At 42.7% G+C, this 17402-nt stretch overlaps 1 protein-coding gene across 1 annotated transcript; it reads right to left on the reverse strand.

Annotated features, from left to right (window-relative positions):
- Window positions 1-7550: 7550 nt before the first annotated feature.
- RGS2 (regulator of G protein signaling 2) lies at window positions 7551-10308 on the reverse strand. Its single transcript, XM_024576036.4, has 5 exons — window positions 10154-10308; window positions 9113-9214; window positions 8943-9004; window positions 8217-8383; window positions 7551-7927 (listed from the first exon to the last, which is right to left on the reverse strand). Exons 1-5 carry the CDS (start codon window positions 10267-10269, stop codon window positions 7733-7735), a joined length of 642 nt encoding a protein of 213 aa, XP_024431804.2. The 5' UTR covers window positions 10270-10308; the 3' UTR covers window positions 7551-7732.
- Between the last annotated feature and the right edge of the window lie 7094 nt (window positions 10309-17402).

Genomic DNA, 17402 nt, shown 5'->3' on the forward strand with positions numbered 1-17402 from the left:
ATAATTGCCGAGTCACAGGCTGCCTCTGCAGTGCCTTCAGAACAATTGCACAAACTCAGTTCCCTTTTAACTTGTGTGATGGATCATGTCAGTTGCCCACAGAGTTCCACTTCCTCCTTACCGACAAAACCCAAGTTTCCTTCAGTAACCCAGATCTTCCCTAGACGTGATCGTGACTCCTGCACTCAAGACTGGTGTTAGAGCCCGGTGATTCCTTGCGCTTTGCCAATGATCTGTCAGAGTCCCAGGCTTAATGCAACAGTACGTGAGTTTTCTGGACCACTGCAGGTTGACCCGATGAGACTGGAGAAAGGAGCTGCTTTCCCTGTGGTTGGAGAAGTCATCTTTTTGTCTCCAAGGCTCTGCTCGCTAGTGATGGCTGCCTTGTGATGATGATGGAGGCTGTTGACAAAGCTGCACTGTCAGCTGGATCGGGGTTTTCCACACCTTGCAGACACCATCATCCTCAGGAGGCAAGTGTGCAGGGGCAGCCCACTAAAGCAGACGCTCCTCTGACGGCTTTGGCCCTGTGTCTTGTTCGTGGCTTGCTGGGCACCCGCCTGCCTGGATATTGTTTGGTGCATGGACACAACACTCTCGTTCTGGTTCTAATTCTAACTCTATTTCTAGTTCTAATGCCCAGGAGCAAAGGAGTCAGTTCCCCAGAGAAACTGTTATTTCCAAGTCAGGATTTTCATATTAACTAAAGATAGAGGTCAACAATATTGACTGACCTTCATCATGTCTAGAAAATTATACAAAGTAGTGTTAATAGTTAACAAATAAATAACATTGCTACAAAACATCCCTGACTAGCATGATCATAAACACTTTACATGGATCAATCCATTTATTTTAGGGAAAAAGCAAAAAAAAACCCAAAAACCTGTAAGGGATCTATTATTACTCTGTTTTACAGATGGGTGGCTGGGAGGGGAAAAGCTTTCCTGATACGTCCACGTTTAGTGACTTAGCCGGGAAGAGATGGGGGTGGGGTTTGAACTCAGGCAATCTGGCTTAACTGCCTTTATATAGCAAACAGAAAACACTTTTCCTAAAAAGGTAACACAGTGGTAAAGAATTTTGAGAACTGCTGGCTATGATATGTATTTTGGGGATTAAATAAATAACACAGAAAGTATAAATTTATTCTGATTTATCATCTATCATTTCAGAGTCATCCTTCAGTGCTCTGCTCTCCAAAACAGTAGCCTCTGGCTACATGTGGTTACTGAGCACTTGAAAAGTGGCTAGAGTAAAACACATGCCAGATTTTGAAGACTTAATAATATTAAAAAAATAGAATATCTCTTTCATAATTCATTATATGGATTACACATTGAAATTGATAATATTCTCAATATCCTGGGTTATATAAAGTATATTGTTAAAAATAATTTTACTTTTTTTTACATTTTTAATGTGCCTGTAATATTTAAAATTACATTTGTGGAATATTATAGGACGACACTACTGATTTCGTGTTCAGTGCTGTTTCTGGGGTCTTTCTACATTCTCTGGATTAAAAAAAAGGAAGTGTCACAGTCCAGTGACACCTCACTAATTCTAACATCTTCAATAGAGGTTGGAGGATTGACATGTTTCTTAAAAGTAATTATATGACAACTAAAATTATTTCTAAAATTTCTTATTAGCCTCTATTAAAATGTTAATCATCTTAGTAGCATGTTTATAGAAATTTACAGGGTTTGACAAACTCTGGAACCTGAAAACAGAAATTGGAAGACATTAGAAAGAAGTAGAACTTTAATGCTCACATTCAGGTTGCCATGCTCAGTGGCCACCTCTGTAAGATACCACTCTCTACGAGAATGCACTGCTTTGTGCCAGACAGAGATTTGATATTGTAAACTTCCCCGAGAGCAGGGCAGAGGTCTGCTAAGTACCACCTGCTTTTCAAACCAAAGCTTTGTATCTGGTCTTTCTCAGACTTCATCATGCCTCACAGAAACCATGTATTTTTGTTGGTTCTTTCAAAATTGCATTTCAAAATGCACAAGTTGTAGATATCCTGTGATTGCATTTCAGAGAGATTGATTTGGAATGGAAGTGGGAAGCGGCTTATGAGATTGGAAGTGGCCCCCCCACAAAAAAAAATCTTGTCCCTTCTTGTCCCAAAGCAGACAGCAGCAAATAGTTCCTTCTCACTCTGCTTTTTGGCCGAGTTCTCTTTTTCATTATTTTGATTTTGGTATGACGTCTGTACATGTTTAAGATATACACCAGCTAAATAAACACACAGCCTCACTCCTAAGGGAAGTTTCCATATAGGTCACTGTGCTTTTTAAACCATATAAATATCAGATTAACTTGGGATTCAAGAAGACCTAAAATTAGGATCTTATCCAAGAACCACATAGTTCAGTTGTTTTTATTCTAAATTTGCAAGGCAAAAATGTAGAGCCAAAATGAAAAACTGTGTAGACTTCTCAGAAACAATTTTTTTTTGCAAATGAGTTTAGCAAATTTAAATGAAGGCATTTATGTCATTGTGTGCATTTTTACTGAATATATGTGAATCAATCAATAATCAATGATCTAACCAATTAATAAATGATCGTTAGGTACTGAGTATCTTCCATGTAGGGACCCTTACTTGTTACCCTGAAAATTAAGTAGAACAAGCCAAAATGGTCCAGTTATTGACCATTTAGTTGGAAGATAAAACTGACACACATTTGGCAATATTTTGTAGAGGCGAAACATGGTGTGAGCCTTGAAAAGAGTAAAATTTGAGGGAAGACAGTTCAGTTGTAAGGAATGGAAACAATTGGATTTAATAATGAGAGGCATAATATATCTCAGGAACAATAAGGAAATCCAGCAAAGAATATTTTTGGTCAGTGATGAAAAATAATTGGATGGGCAGAAAAAAAAAAAACTAGTTGTGGAGAATTTTTAGCCTTAGGTATAGAAGTTTACTTTGATGTGGGAGACACCAGAGACTTCACTTATTTTTCTGGTTGTAATGGTGATGTGAGAGATGGCAGACTAGAGGGTATGTTAGAAGCAGGACACAGGCTCTGAGACGTCGGAGATCTAGCTGAGAGGGGGACAGTGGTGAGTCAGCACTGGGCTGTCATGAGAGAGAGAAGGATGCCTGAGATGCCCCAGAGGAAGGTTTTGTATAGCTCGATGACTAGGCTGGTTGATGATTTCACAGAAATCTCTCTTCAAGAAAAATAAAAGGCAGCCTTTAGTCGTGATTTTGACCTTCCAGCCTTTCTGTTCCTTTCCTTCTCAATAGACGACCATTTCTTCTGCTTTTCATATCTTCCTTGCCCAGAGAAACCTTCATAAATATTTGCCAAAAAAAAAAATGAATCAAGGAAATAGCTTTCAAGTATACATCCCCAACAAAACATCATATCACAATGCAAGATGTCATCTTGCTTTGCACCTTTTGCTTTTATTAAACTGTTTCTCCACCATGGATGGATCCTCTCCCTCCATCCTTGTTAAATCTACTTGTTCTTTCAATCTCATCACAAATGCCACTTCACTTTAATTCTTGATTCATTCCAGCTAAAGGTATGTGTATCCTCTCTTGCTAATGAATCACTAGTCACGGCCTGCCTTATGTTGTCACATTTGCACATTAGCCACTTAATTGTGGCCTCTTGGAGGACAGAGTATGGCTCATATGCCTTTCTGTTTGCCCCCTGTGTGGCTTAGGGCAGTGTTCTCAGAGAGTAGGTGATGTATAATCTGCTGTTAAGTGACACTGAATTATTTGTGTCCTGGTGTAGGCACATGACATTCTCATTGGGGCTGTTACTGCAGTCTCCTAACTCATCTTCCCGCCTCCACTTCATCCTTCACATTGCTGCCCAGGTGGTTTTTGCACATTTTTGTTGAGATTGGTATCCCACTGCCTCAGACTAAAACCCCAACTGTTAGTGTTCATGGCCCTCTATCACTAGGTCCTGTCCTACACCCATCCTGGGCCTTATCCTGCACTGTCCTCCTAGGCCAGTCACGCTGGATCATGGGCCCAAGGTGGTTGACATCAGGTCTTTGTTTAATACTCCTCCTTAGGCTGGAATGTACTTCTTACCACTGCTGGTGACTCCTCTTGTTTTCCTTCAGGTCCCAGGACAAGCTCTTCTGGGTGGTTGTTACCTCAAGCAGCTCCAAGCTGCTTCTTCACTAGGATGCCACAACTGAGATACATTTCATCTCCTTGCCACTGACAAAAACATAGAAAGTGGTTTTCTAAAGCCCTGGGAATCCAGACCCTGGGAATCCATGTACATGTCAAAGTTTATCATTTAATAGTGGCGATACTCTATAAATTCGGACTAATTCCTTCTTTGCCTACAATTTTGGGCTAAGTCAGGACAACAAAGTTAGAACTAGGAGAATGCCTGGCACTTCCTAGACTCCCCCTGTGCAGATGCACCGTGCTCCCCCCCGAGAACGTCTTTCATGACGGAGGCAAATTCTCTTCATTCTCCATCTTCACAGGGGGAGAACCACCCATGTTGTGTTAAAATATGCAAATCAACCAACCCTCTACCAAAGACTTGTTTCCCATGAAATTTTGGGTGATCGCTTTGAGCCACCCATTGAAATTCGTTGCTACCCTGTGCTCAGATGACAGTGGGACTGTGTGAGATCACAGTCTTTGAAATGCTCCTGGGCTTACAATATATGAAAAAGGAAATACTATCAGAATGAAAGGACTGTGGATCCTTGAGAAACTGGAACATCAAGTAATATTTATTTGTGGAGGTATGCAGTTTCTAATCTTGAATCTATTTCAGTTTGTTCCACTAGAGAACATTGGAAAATACCACCTGAATTAAGCCTGTGATTTAGCAGCCTTGAAAAAGTCAGAAACACTATTTTTTTGTGATTGTAATCTGGCTTCTACTTCTATTAAAGGTCAAAAGTTGTAGAGAAGATGCCTAGTAAGAGGTATTTTACTTTCCTTTTTGCCAAAGGAAAAAGCTCTGCAGATATTTTTGCATATTGGTGCCAGTGGGGCTTTTGACATCTTGTCCCATTTCCTGTGCATTGTAAATACTTCTTGTTTCACCAACACTTGTTCCTCAGACCTTTGAATACTTACTCATCCATTCAACAATTATTTATGCAGGCTCGGTGCTGAGGGTTGGGATTTAGCAGCAAGCAGAGAAAGACAGTCTTCAAATACTGGCATACAGCTAGTGAGGGAAAACCTGGCATTATCAAATAGTCCTACAAATTAATGAGAACTCTATCATGAGCTCTAAATGAGAGAACCTGGTGATATTGGAGTGTCGCCAAGGGGAACTGACCCAGGTGAGAAGGTCAGGGAGGGCCTCCCTGAGGAAGTGACAAGTGCAGTGATATATGAATGATGAGTAAGAGGTAAAGTAGCATTTTGTACCCAGGGACTATGATGTGCAAAGGCCCCGTGAAACCAGTCGGCTTGGTACCTGCAAGGGGTTGGAAGCAGGCCAGTGTGGCTAGTAGAGGGAGCTGGGGACAAGGTTGGGGAAGGAGGGTTCAAGCCGTGTAGGAGTTAGACCTTGTTAGGGTTAGTTCCTTCATCCTAATTGTTTGGGAAACCTGTCCAGGCTTTAGAAGCAATAGGAGACAAGAGCAGATTTATGTCTTGAAAGGATCCCTAGAGTTGAAAAGCAGAGGGCACATTGTGAGGGGAGTAAGATTAGTGAGGGGAGGTGAGCTGAGACCACTGGAGCCACCCACGCATCAGACAGCTTCTGCAATCAGGGCGGCAACAGAAAGCCGGCTGGAGGTTCGAAGTAAAGGACTTAGGGCTTGGTGGTAGCTGGGGTATATGGCATGACTCCTGGGTTTCTTTATTGGCCAAAACCTTTCCAAATTAAGGCTTGTGTGGGCCTGACATACTTTTCTCCAAAGAAATATGCCTTTCAATGACCCTGCCACTATTTATGAAGCGCCTAATATATATTGTTCTGGCTGCTGGGGACACATGAATGAACAAGACAATGTCACAGAGCCTGTGCCTGTTGGTGCCAGATGGTCTGGTTAAGGTGAAAATTAATAAAGGCATAATGAAAACAGTATTTAAACACGGCAGGTCAATTTTTCTTCTGGCAGGTCAGGATTAATTTTTTTTAACATCCCCTTACCCTCCAGGAACCAGTGGGGTGGGTAGGAATGTGTCAGTTGAGGACCCAGGGAAGATGAGATTCCAGGGTTACAAAGCTGAGAAGTCATTACCTGGGCTCAGGTTTCCGAATCCAAGACGAGGCCTCCCTTTCTCTTCTACGTTGTATTTCCCCCTCTTTTATTTTTTGCCTTGCTTTCCCCTCACCCTCTTCTTTTTAAAATAACCATAATCAAGAAGGCTTAAAGAGCAGTATGTTGGAGAAGAGTATTCCTTTTCTAACTAGCCAGTTCAACAAACAGATCCAAGGCTTCCCTCTCCCGAATAGGAAAAAGGACATTTCCAGATTAAGTGTAAGAAACAAGTGTGCTGCTTTTGCCTCCATCCTTAAAGGAACATGATCAGATTCTCTTGGCCCAAAGAAGGCAGGGCCGTCAGGAAAACCCTGATTTTGTACTGATGCATTGTGGAGGTGAATAGTTTCCGGTGTGTATTTTGGAAGGTCATGCCCGTGCCCTGTGGGTGAACTCGCAACCAAGGGAAATAAGGAGCTGGCCTGCAGTCACCTTGCTGTGCCTCTTTCATTTGAGAAGCTTAGTTATGTAAGTTTGGTCCTTTGTCTCTATTACTTTATTTTTGTTCTCACATTTAGGTGGTCTTTAATAGAAACACACCAAGAGCTTTTGGTCAATGTTCTTCTGCTTTCATTAATAACAAGTTTGATTTTTCCAAGATTAGTTTGGAAAGCCTGATCCCAGGGTGCTTCTGAGGATGTAATCATACTTCCTGACTTGCAAAAGCATTGCAGGAAGAGGACCACATTTTTCCATAACTAACATTTCTCAGTTCTGAGGAACATGACCTCTTCTTTACCAGAAAGATGTGTGTGCCCTGGAGTCTGCCACATTTCCAGTGACCCAACGAAAAACACCTGCATCTGGACCCAGTATTCAATGACATTACTTATCAAAATAAATTTATTAAAAGTATGCAAAGACCACTGCAAAGTTTAGCTGCCTTCAGGACAGTTTTTGGCCCTCACAATGACACTGTCTTCTCTACACAACAGCACTCATTCTGTGACACTCCATTTAACAATTAAAACACAGACCACTTCAGTTTTAGCGTTATGAGACAATAGGATCGATGATCTGTAGTCATAAGAACTTTGATATGCTTGCATGGTAGTAAACATTTTACTGTTACTTAGTACTAAAACTAACTAAAACTAGAACCACTGTGTGGTAACATGGACTAATTTCAGGAAAGATGTACAGCCAGCTAGCTAAGGCCACATAATCCCAGAGCTATTGACTTTAAAAATGCATTTGGACCAATAGTTATCCATCGTCTCTTTCAGTCTCAGGTTGCTGCCTTTCCGGCGGGAGACACTCCACAGCCAGACCACTCTCTCCCTGCGTTCTGTATAGTCACAGAGGCCATCGCGGCCCAAGCTGCTCCTAGATGTCCGCCTGCTTCCCAATCACTACCCAGCTTTGAGTCAACAGTTCTGAGTGATGTCTCCTGAACACCCAGGCTGAATTCAAGGTCAGTCTTAGGGGCAGGTCACAGCCTTTCCCCTTAGGAACAAAATGAAAGGTCCTCCACCTTTGGGCTCCTGTTGTCAACTCATGTAGTATGGGGCTGTGTGGTGATCTCTGGCCTTTTACACAAGTCCTGGTAGAATGCCGACTCCAGGAAACGAGGGTAGGAGTTGTTCTCCATCAGGCTGTAGACCCTTTTCTGCGCGGTCGCAAAGCAGCCACTTGTAACTTCTTGTATATTCTGGGCAATTAGGGTTTTGGTTTGAAAGTCTATGTTTATCTGAAATGAAACAAAAATGTGATTTATTCCATATTCAGAGTTAGAGATTTAAATCTATTTATTTAATATTTGAAAACAAAAACCAAAAACTGTAACGTGTGATTAGCTTTATCAGCCAAGTCACTGAAGAAACTTAAGTTAATTAAAAGCTAGGATTAGAGAGAAAACATTCTTGCCCCTTCCCCATCACTCCTTTTAATTTGACTTTTCTTTAATTCCCTAGTTTCATTTTGGTGCTAAGAATGTGCAAAATATGCTAAAGTAAGAATCTTTTTCTCCCCACCCTTACCTCTTTTGGAGCTTCTTTTTCTATGAAGTCAGTATATATTTTCTTTGCTTTTGAGGACAGCTTTTGGGGTGACTTGGTTTTTTTGAAGTCTTCACAGGCCAGCCAGAATTCAATATTTTCTTCACAGAATTCAGATTTTAGAAAAGCCCTGAATGCAGCAAGACCATCTGAAAGGAAAGCATTCAGACTGTGATTTCAGTGAACAAATAATCCCCTCTATATTTTTCTAGAAATCACAATTCTCTGCACCCATATTTTATTATTTCTAGATTAGAACAATATCTTATATTTCAACTCAAACTTGTAATCCTCAAAATCTAGCTTTTTAAAAACTAAGTTGCCAGTAGGCAAACTGCTTAAGTTGGCACACTGCTCCGAAGATATAAATACTTAACTCTGCTTTCACTGCACATTATTTATAGGGGGCCCTAAATTCTCTGGGAACTAAGCCTCTTGAAAACACTGTATGCAGTGGAAAAGCTGAGTCAACCTTAACAAAGAGCAACTGCCACTATACATTTTTTGGTTAATTTTTCATCCCCACCTGGAATGAATAAACCATATATTTTCATGTTTAACTACTGGGAAATAAAGGAAAAAAACAGGCCTTATATTACAGGGATTGTAAAGTCGAATTACGTTAGGCAGGCTGCCCTTCTGCTATGTGGACACCTCTCTAGACCCTTGTGATGCTCGAAAGGGAGTCAATTCAAGAGGTTAACTTACATTTACTGGCTAGCAGCTCATCGAATGCTTCGGACCACAGCTGTGCTTCCTCAGGAGAAGGCCTGAGAGAGAAGTCCTGCTCGTTAGCTTACGCACTTCAGAAGCCCAGTTCCCCTTTCCAGCCCGGCAGCTAGCTGGTCATATTTGCAAGAGCAAGATTTTCAGCTTACCTGATGAAGGTTTGCTGTTTGTTCTTCTTGCCAGTTTTGGGCTTCCCAGGAGAGGAGGAATGTTGCAAGAAGTAGCTCAAACGGGTCTTCCAATCTTTTAACCTGAAAAGAAAAAGAATAAAAGATTCACTAAGTGGCAATAGTTGAAATTGCTACTGCAGCAGATGGCATTTTCACCCAAGTCGCCCAGGAAATACATACAAACCAAACAAGAGAAAACAAGAACTCTTCAAGTCAGTCTTACTCATTTAATCCCTGCACTTATGTGTTTTACCAGTTTGTTCTATTCATCTGCACATAGCTACTAGCTTTATATCTAAGGGAAGGACTACGGAAATTACTAGGATATTTCAAGGAATTTGGTTTGCATAGTTCAAAAGGCAGCCGTTTTCCTGCAGTGTTAATTACTATCCAGAGACATTCCACACTTGAACTGACAGTGGAACTGGCTTGAGCCAGTGATGCTTAAGTTCCTTCTAGCCCCAGAGAAGAAGGTTCTGGACCAGCCAGAGCTGTGTGCAAAGAGGGTGTGTGTGCTTGACCCACGCATCGACCCCCCCCCCCCCCCGCCCCACTGTCAACAACACTAATTTAAGCAGATGATGAACTAAATTACAAAATTAAAAAAGAAAAAAAACAAAAAATGGATTAAAACAAATATATCCAGAACCAGCAAAAATATCTCCATCCCTGCAGCTGTGTATGTAAGCTCATCAGAACTTAAAAGGCAACGTAGGAATGAAGAGGACGCGCGGAGATGCAGGGAGACAAAAAGCCAACCTTACTCTACCACCGCCTCGGTGTCAAGAATTTTCTTCAGTTCCCAAACTCTCCCTGACAGTCCTTAGCTCATGCAACAACACAGACCACACGGATTTAACCTTACTTAGCCAATTAGCCCTTTCCACATTATTTTTTCCTGCAGAGGCGCAGGAAAAATAGTTTCCCATTGTCAAAGCCGAGTCCAAGGCGCCACGTTTGCAGCAAACCCTGAGAGTGAGTTCCGCGCTTGCAGCGGCGAGAGAAGAAGGCCGTACTTACAGGGTCCGCTTCATGTTCTCCCGCTTCTCCTCGCTCTTGGGACCGCTGCCTGCGCTCGTGTCCATTGATCCGCAGTCGTGGTGGACAGCCAGGAACATGGCACTTTGCATTATCATTTGCCGCTGCCGCTGCTGCCGTTTGTGGCAGGGAGCGCACAGCCCCATTTATAAAGGCGGAGGCGCGGGGGCAGGGCTCACGACGCCGTCTCGCCTCCAGGGGGCACGGATTGGCTGGCTGCGGAGGGGTCGGGGGCGGGGCCGACTTCGGCCTGCGGTGGTCACGGTCGCCCCGCAGGGCAGGGTCTGGAAGCGAGGGCACTGCTGACGTCTGCGGCTGGTCGTCGTGCGCACTCGGGCGGAACACGGCGGCCGGCTGGGGCAGTGTGGGAGCAGACCAAGCTTTGGCCGTGGTGTGGCGGCGGGGCTGCGTGGAAGACTGTGCCTGCGAAGTTGGCTGCCTGCCGGGTGGGGGCGCACGTCATCCCTTCCCTGCACCCCCCGCGTGCTATCTCGGACCCCAAAGGAAATGTCGATTCCCTGCAGGGAAAGGCTGCTCGATGCTAACCATAGTGCAATCGCTGCCTTTCGAATTAAGGTTACCCCTTCCCAGGGAAACCCCCAGCTGTTTCTCTGAGACTCCATTTAATTAGGGGAGGGACGCAGTGAACAGGAGACACAGTGACAGTCCTGGGGCAGGTGGTGTGACCACCTCTGTAGACTGAAGAATCTGCATTCACTTTGGGGAATGAACAGAAAAAATGACTTAATCAGACAGTGCTCTAACTGGATGTGCATTTTTGATCACCGATGGGCACGTGACTGGGTCTGCCCGTGGGGGCTCAGGCTTATTCTTCAGCAATCCTGGGCTGCCTCTCTTCACAGAGCACAAATCAAAGAAATCACAGTCCTGATGACGGACAAGAGAAAGGGAAACACCAAGACCTCCCGCTGCAACGCACCAGAATCTTTCTAGTTTAAGATTAGCGGAAGGATGCAGGAGTTCCTCATGAGTCATCCCTGGTTGACTTGGAATGTACCAGAACACCTAAGAACTGGCAAAAGGGGAGTGAGGGGAGGATTAGTTAATAATTTCCTTGATTAAATTTGATATGATAATTCTTCAAAAGTTATCTCAGCTGCAGCAGCTTCTAAATGGTTTGATTGGTAAGACCAAATAGATAACCTCAACTACAAAATGCTTTGATTTCAGGTAACGTTATTAGAACTGGTCAGAGGAATATTCAAGTGGTTTTTCCATCAAGCATCTAAGCAGACAATAAGATTAACAGCAAGGTACTGCTAGGCTGAAAATATTCTTCCCACTTTGCATGAGAACTGTAAAAAGAAAATGGGAACTAATTTAACATATTCTTATGGTGAGTTGCCAGTAGTTGCAGCTCCAAGTTTGATTTAGAGGGTAAAATCTGCAATTATTCCTGAAGAGAAAAGCCATGCAATTTATTATGGAAAGGAAAATCATTTCGATTTCAGTAACAAATATTTTAAAACGTCGTTGTGAAATGTAAGAACGTCATTTTTTGTCAAGCACTTGCTTTTCATCTCCAAAAGAACATTGCTTAATACTTCCTACATCCACTTTCACTTTCTGATGATTCAATATCTATTTATTAAATATGTGTAATATGCAGGCGCTTGCTTTTGCTTGCCAGTAAAAACCTCAATATATTTTACACTTAGAACATTGGATGGTAGAACTCTCTCAGAGTAGAAAGGCCAGTTCTGACAAGGAGGCATGAGAGAGTGAGCTGGACTTGTGTCAGGGCCCTGATTAGAGTCTCAGCTTAAACATCAAGGGCTCAGAAATGCTGGGACAGTCCCACCACACCTCCTTGAGTCCCAGTTTCTCATCTCTATGAAGAGAACTGTGTCTTTCTTGCCAATCTCATTGTATATTATATGACTCTCATGTGAAAGGCCTGTGCAACTCCTGAAGTACATACAAAACCTTGCTACTAATTTGTAGGTGTGAAAAAGAAAATGTCTGAAGCATAGCTACTTAAGTAGAAAAATCATTAAAGGGTTAACTCAGACTTAATTAGGTTAAAATGTGTAAGAACTATTAAGGTAGCAAGAGAATTTTAGAGTATCAAGCTTATAGATAGCTACTTAACAGATACTTAATACATACTCCTGGAGAATAAGCAAATAAGGAAAATAAGGAAACTATTTGACATTTAAACTTTTTAAACAGATTTTCATGCTAGAAAAGTTCAATCATCTCAGTGTATTCTCAGAAAGTTGTCATTGTACTGTTTTGTATAGACAGGCAGACACATTTAAAGTGAAAGCTACAGTGTTTGATGAGTTCCCTTTGTTTAGTTGGTGCTTGTTGTTGCCAAGGGCTTTTAGGTGAATGGGATTGGTCACTGTTAAAATAACATGTATTTTCTGTTCTGTGGTGGAGAAGGAAACAATGCAGTTGGTTGTAAATATTGCACAACAAAACCACGGCTTGCGAGTGGCTTCATAAACTAACTCATGTTACTCCACGTTGAATCTGTCATGCCCTCTACTGGACGAACTCTCTGAACACGTTAGTGGTGGAGGTTCATGAAATCTGAAATTGGTAGTAAGTTTAAAAAAAAAACTGGGCTGAGAACCAAGATGGCAGCGTGGGTGGACACACTGCGCCTCCTCGCACAACCAGAGCTGACAGAGAATCGAACGGCAAGGAAGTCCGACACCAAGGAAATAAAAAATGAACATTCATCCAGACTGGTAGGAGGGGCGGAGACGGAGAGGACTCGCGTAGCCGTGGCGGGACCAAGACTGGCGGAGTGTGGGACAAACGGGGCAGGCAGTCTGACCACTGGCAGACCCTGCGGCCCCACATTTGCGCACGGATAAACCGGGATGAACAGTGGGGAGCAAAGCAGACCGTGCAACCCAGGGCTCCAGCGTGGGGAAATAAAGCCTCAAACCTCTGATTGAAAATGCCCGTGGGGGTTGGGGCGGCAGCAGGAGAGACTCCCAGCCTCACAGGAGAGGTCGTTGGAGAGACCCACAGGGGCCTGGGGTGTGTACAAGCCCACCCACTCGGGAGCCAGCACCAGAGGGGCCCAGTTTGGTTGTGGGTAGCAGAGTGAAAGATTGGAGTCCAGAAGAGAGTGAAGCGGGCGCCATTGCTCCCTCTCAGGCCCCTCCCCCACGTACAGCATCATGCGCAGCGACCAGTGTTACCCCGCCCTGGTGAACACCTAAGGCTCCGCCCCTTAAAGTAACAGACGCGCCAAGATAAAAAAAAAAAATGGCCCAAATGACAGAACACTTCAAAGCTCCAGAAAAAATACAACTAAGTGACGAAGAGATAGCCAACCTATCGGATGCAGTTCAAAACACTGGTTATCAAGACGCTCACAGAATTGGTTGAATCTGTTCAAAAACCAGATGAAAAAATGAAGGCTATGCTAAGAGAAACAAAGGAAAATGTACAGGGAAACAATAGTGATGCGAAGGAAACTGGGACTCAAATCAACAGTGTGAACCGGAAGGAAGAAAGAAACATCCAACCAGAAAAGAATGAAGAAACAAGAATTCGGAAAAATGAGGAGAGGCTTAGGAACCTCCAGGACATCTTGAAACGTTCCAACATCCGAGTTATAGGGGTGCCGGAAGGAGAAGAGGAAGAACAAAAATTGAAAACTTACTGGAACAAATAATGAAGGAGAACTTCCCCAGTCTGGCAAAGGAAATAGACTTCCAGGAAGTCCAGGAAGCTCAGAGAGTCCCAAAGAAGCTGGACCCAACAAGAAACACACCAAGGCACATCATCATTACACTACCCAAGATGAAACAGAAGGAGAGAATCTTAGAAGCAGCAAGAGAAAAGGACACAGTTACCTACAAAGGTCTTCCCATAAGACTGTCAGCTGATTTCTCAAAAGAGACCTTACAGGCAAGAAGGGACTGGCAAGAAGTATTCCAAGTCATGAAAGGCAAGGGCCTACATCCAAGATTACTGTGTCCAGCAAAGCTATCATTTAGAATGGAAGGGAAGACAAAGTGCTTCTCAGCACTTTAGAAGTTAAAGAAGTTCATCATCACCAAGCCCTTATTATATGAAATGTTAAAGGGAGTTACCTAAGAAAAAGGAAATAAAAAATATGAACAGTAAAAATGACAGCAAACTCACAGTTATTAACGACCACACCTAAAACAAAAACAAGAGCAAACTAGGCAAACAACTAGAACAGGAACAGAACCATAGAGATGGAGATCACATGGAGGGTTGTCAATAGGGGAGTGGGAGGGGAAGAAGGGGGGAAAGGTACAGAGAATAAGTAGCGTAGATGATAGGTGGAAAATAGACAGGGGGAGGGTAAGAATAGTGTAGGAAATGTAGAAGCCAAAGAACTTACAAGTATGACCCATGGACATGAACTATAGGGGGGGAATGTGGGAGGGAGGGGGTGGGTAGGATGGAGTGGAGTGAGGGGGGGAAAATGGGACAACTGTCATAGCATAATCAATAAATGTATTTAAAAACAACTGGGAAATTAAATGCCATGTGGCAAAGAGTGTGGTGACTAATTAGAAAAAATGAAAATTTGTCACATTTGTTGACCATATTTGAGAGAGAATGACACCTGTGTTGTTTTTCTGTTTTATCTCTTTTTCTCTCTTTCTTTCATTTTTTAGTTATTTTTTCCTTTCTTTTTTTCTTCATCATCATTGTCATCTTATTTAACTTTATTTGGTGAAATAGTCTTTTAACAGAATGAACATATACATGATTCGGTACTCCACTCTTTACCCCAAATATTATCTGAGATCTAAAAAAGTCATAATTACTGGCTTTTTAGAATATGATAGGCATAACCAGAGCTGATAAGAAAGTTTGTGTCTTTGTCAGGAATGCCCCGCTATTTGGTGCTGCTCTAAGGTGGTAATGTCTCCTTTCAGGTGGGAGGGTTGGAGCAAATGCCTGCCTGTTCAGGACCAGTTCAGTCCTGGGAACATCAGGACAGGATCTGTCTTGGTTCTGTGGAGGATGCACTGGGTTTGGGATGGGGGTGGGCTGGTGGCGGGCTCTCCAGTCTGTGGTCCTCACCCTGGAAGAACTGCACCAGGAACTCACTGGACCCTGGGTGCTGGGCCTTCACTGCCTAGGAGTCAGCCTCCTTTCTTGGGGGTCTGTTCATCCATCAGGTTCCTGAGAGTTCCCCTAGGGCGCTTTTAAATGAATCACTGGGAACACCAGGGATGTCGGTTTATGTTTTTTTCTCAAAAAATGTCTTGGAAATGCCAAGCTCTTTATATGCAAAGCTTTTCATCAACTTTGGAAGACTGCTCTGCTATCTCTACAGGGTGAATTCTCTCTCCATTGCATATTTGGTGAAAATTTGTTTCTTTTTCTCAGTGTGGCTTGTACCTGCTCTTTACTAATTGCATTTCCCCCCTCTCTGATTGTTGTGAAGGTTTCTCATTTGGAGTCTTACAGTCTTCCAGTGCGTGGAATATTTGCTCTTTCGGGAAACTGAGTGTGCATTTGGCTTCATATTCCCCAGGAGTTGTGCTGTGAACCCAAGGAGGGCCGATGGAGCTGCCTGTCGCAGCCCAGCCTAGCTCTGCCATGTTTACATCAGCTGGTTTCTTCAGAACTTCTGTCTGCATCTTCTTAGAAGTCTCCATTTTCTGATGCATTTGTGATATCCAAGTTCAAGGTTCTACTATGTTGTCTTCTTCACATACAGCAGGCTGATCTCTCATCTTTAGCAACAATGTGACTTTCTTAACTACTTAGAAGTTGTTAAGTACTTAGCAGAATCTCATTTCATTTAAACTATTTTTTTTCCTGATTTTTAAGTTTGCTCACTCTTCCTTCCATTCTTTAGCTTCCTGTGAAAGCAGTTGCAGACTTACCAAAGGTGGGGATTTTCACCTGAAGCATCTTTTTCACCTTATGTCAACTTGCTCTTCACTTTTCTGATGTACTTTGAAGAATGTTTTGCTTGTAGCTACTTGAAATTGGATGTGTTTTGATGTGAGACTGAGTATTTCTTTTAATGTCAACTTGCTCTGATTTCTCTTTTCTAAAAGCCTATATTTGAAGTCCAAGCAAAGAATTGGAGATTTTCATCTTTTTATTAATGACCTCCAGTTTTTCATCCCTGATAGTTTGTTTTTGAGTCTGGCTTTCATTAAAGTTGATTCCAGTCTTTAAAGTTCTTTTTGAGTGAGGTTAAACTTGTCAAAACTTTGGTCTCTTTCCTCTAGAAGGGCAGAAATGTTAGTGCTCTCTCTACTTGCATAAGGTAGGTTTTTGATTATTTAAAATCCATGGCCATAAATAATACTATATCCTACAGTAATCCATGGGCCTCTGAGTCTGTTTTGTGAAACAAACATAATTCTGGTCCCCGTATCTGATGAAAACATCACTCAAAATAAAACTAAAGAAAAATTTTAATAATAAAGATATAGACACCTTAAATGAAATATTTCAAATAGGTTCCACCATTCAGCACTTTAAAGTAAAGCAGAAACGCTGTGCACAGTGAAATAAATTCTTGGCACCTGCAAGTGGTAAGAGGAACTCCTTTTTACTTGTGTTAGGCTGAAATTAAATAAATTATAATTTGCAGATTAGGTAGTGAGTAAGACCCACTGAGCTTTGCTACATGGTGGAATTCACATCTGTGGCCTCGTTGACCTGTGACCACAAGGAATGTGAGGAATCTCTAACGTCCACATGGAATGTCTGAGAACTAGGTGAAAGCTGACGTTTGGTTGTGAATATTAAACTCTCTTTCACCACTTATGTTTTGAGTTGATTTTGTTTATGTCTGCTTTATTTCCCCTTGCTTTCATGAAGTAAGAACTGCAGTTACTCACCTTTATTGCCACCCAGGACAGACTTTTCGATAAAGCAAGTGCCAGGCAAATATTTGTTCATGGAACCAGTCAAAGAAACTGTGGCCTGGGGGGTCATTCACTGGTCTTGGAGGCAAGGATTTGGTTTCATTCAAGGCCAGGTTGCTAATGACTCAGCAATGACACCCCATCTGGGGAGTCTGCTGGATGTCTGCTCTGCCCTGCATCTGAATGAAATGAAATAAAGTGAAAATTGCTGAGCGAGCTCCTTGTGGTGCTGCTGCAACCCTGTGCTTCTCTCTTTTGGGGTACTGGGCATCCTTGTGTTTCCTCTGGTGGACAGTGGGCACCTGAGTACAGATACCGTATCCCCTTGTCCTTGTGTCTGCAGAGAGCAGCCCTGGCCTGGCACAAAG

This window comes from Desmodus rotundus, chromosome 10, assembly GCF_022682495.2.
Source record: "Desmodus rotundus isolate HL8 chromosome 10, HLdesRot8A.1, whole genome shotgun sequence".
In the NCBI taxonomy this organism is placed as follows: domain Eukaryota; kingdom Metazoa; phylum Chordata; class Mammalia; order Chiroptera; family Phyllostomidae; genus Desmodus; species Desmodus rotundus.

Bases quoted from the DNA above. Each gene is read 5' to 3' on its own strand.
- RGS2 (XM_024576036.4), bottom strand. From the start codon at position 10,269: ATGATAATGCAAAGTGCCATGTTCCTGGCTGTCCACCACGACTGCGGA. The intron at 9,005-9,112 runs GTAAGCTGAAAA...CTTCTCTCTCAG, and splicing joins AAACAGCAAACCTTCATCAG to GCCTTCTCCTGAGGAAGCAC. The intron at 8,384-8,942 runs GTAAGTTAACCT...CTTTCCTTTCAG, and splicing joins TGAGCTGCTAGCCAGTAAAT to ATGGTCTTGCTGCATTCAGG.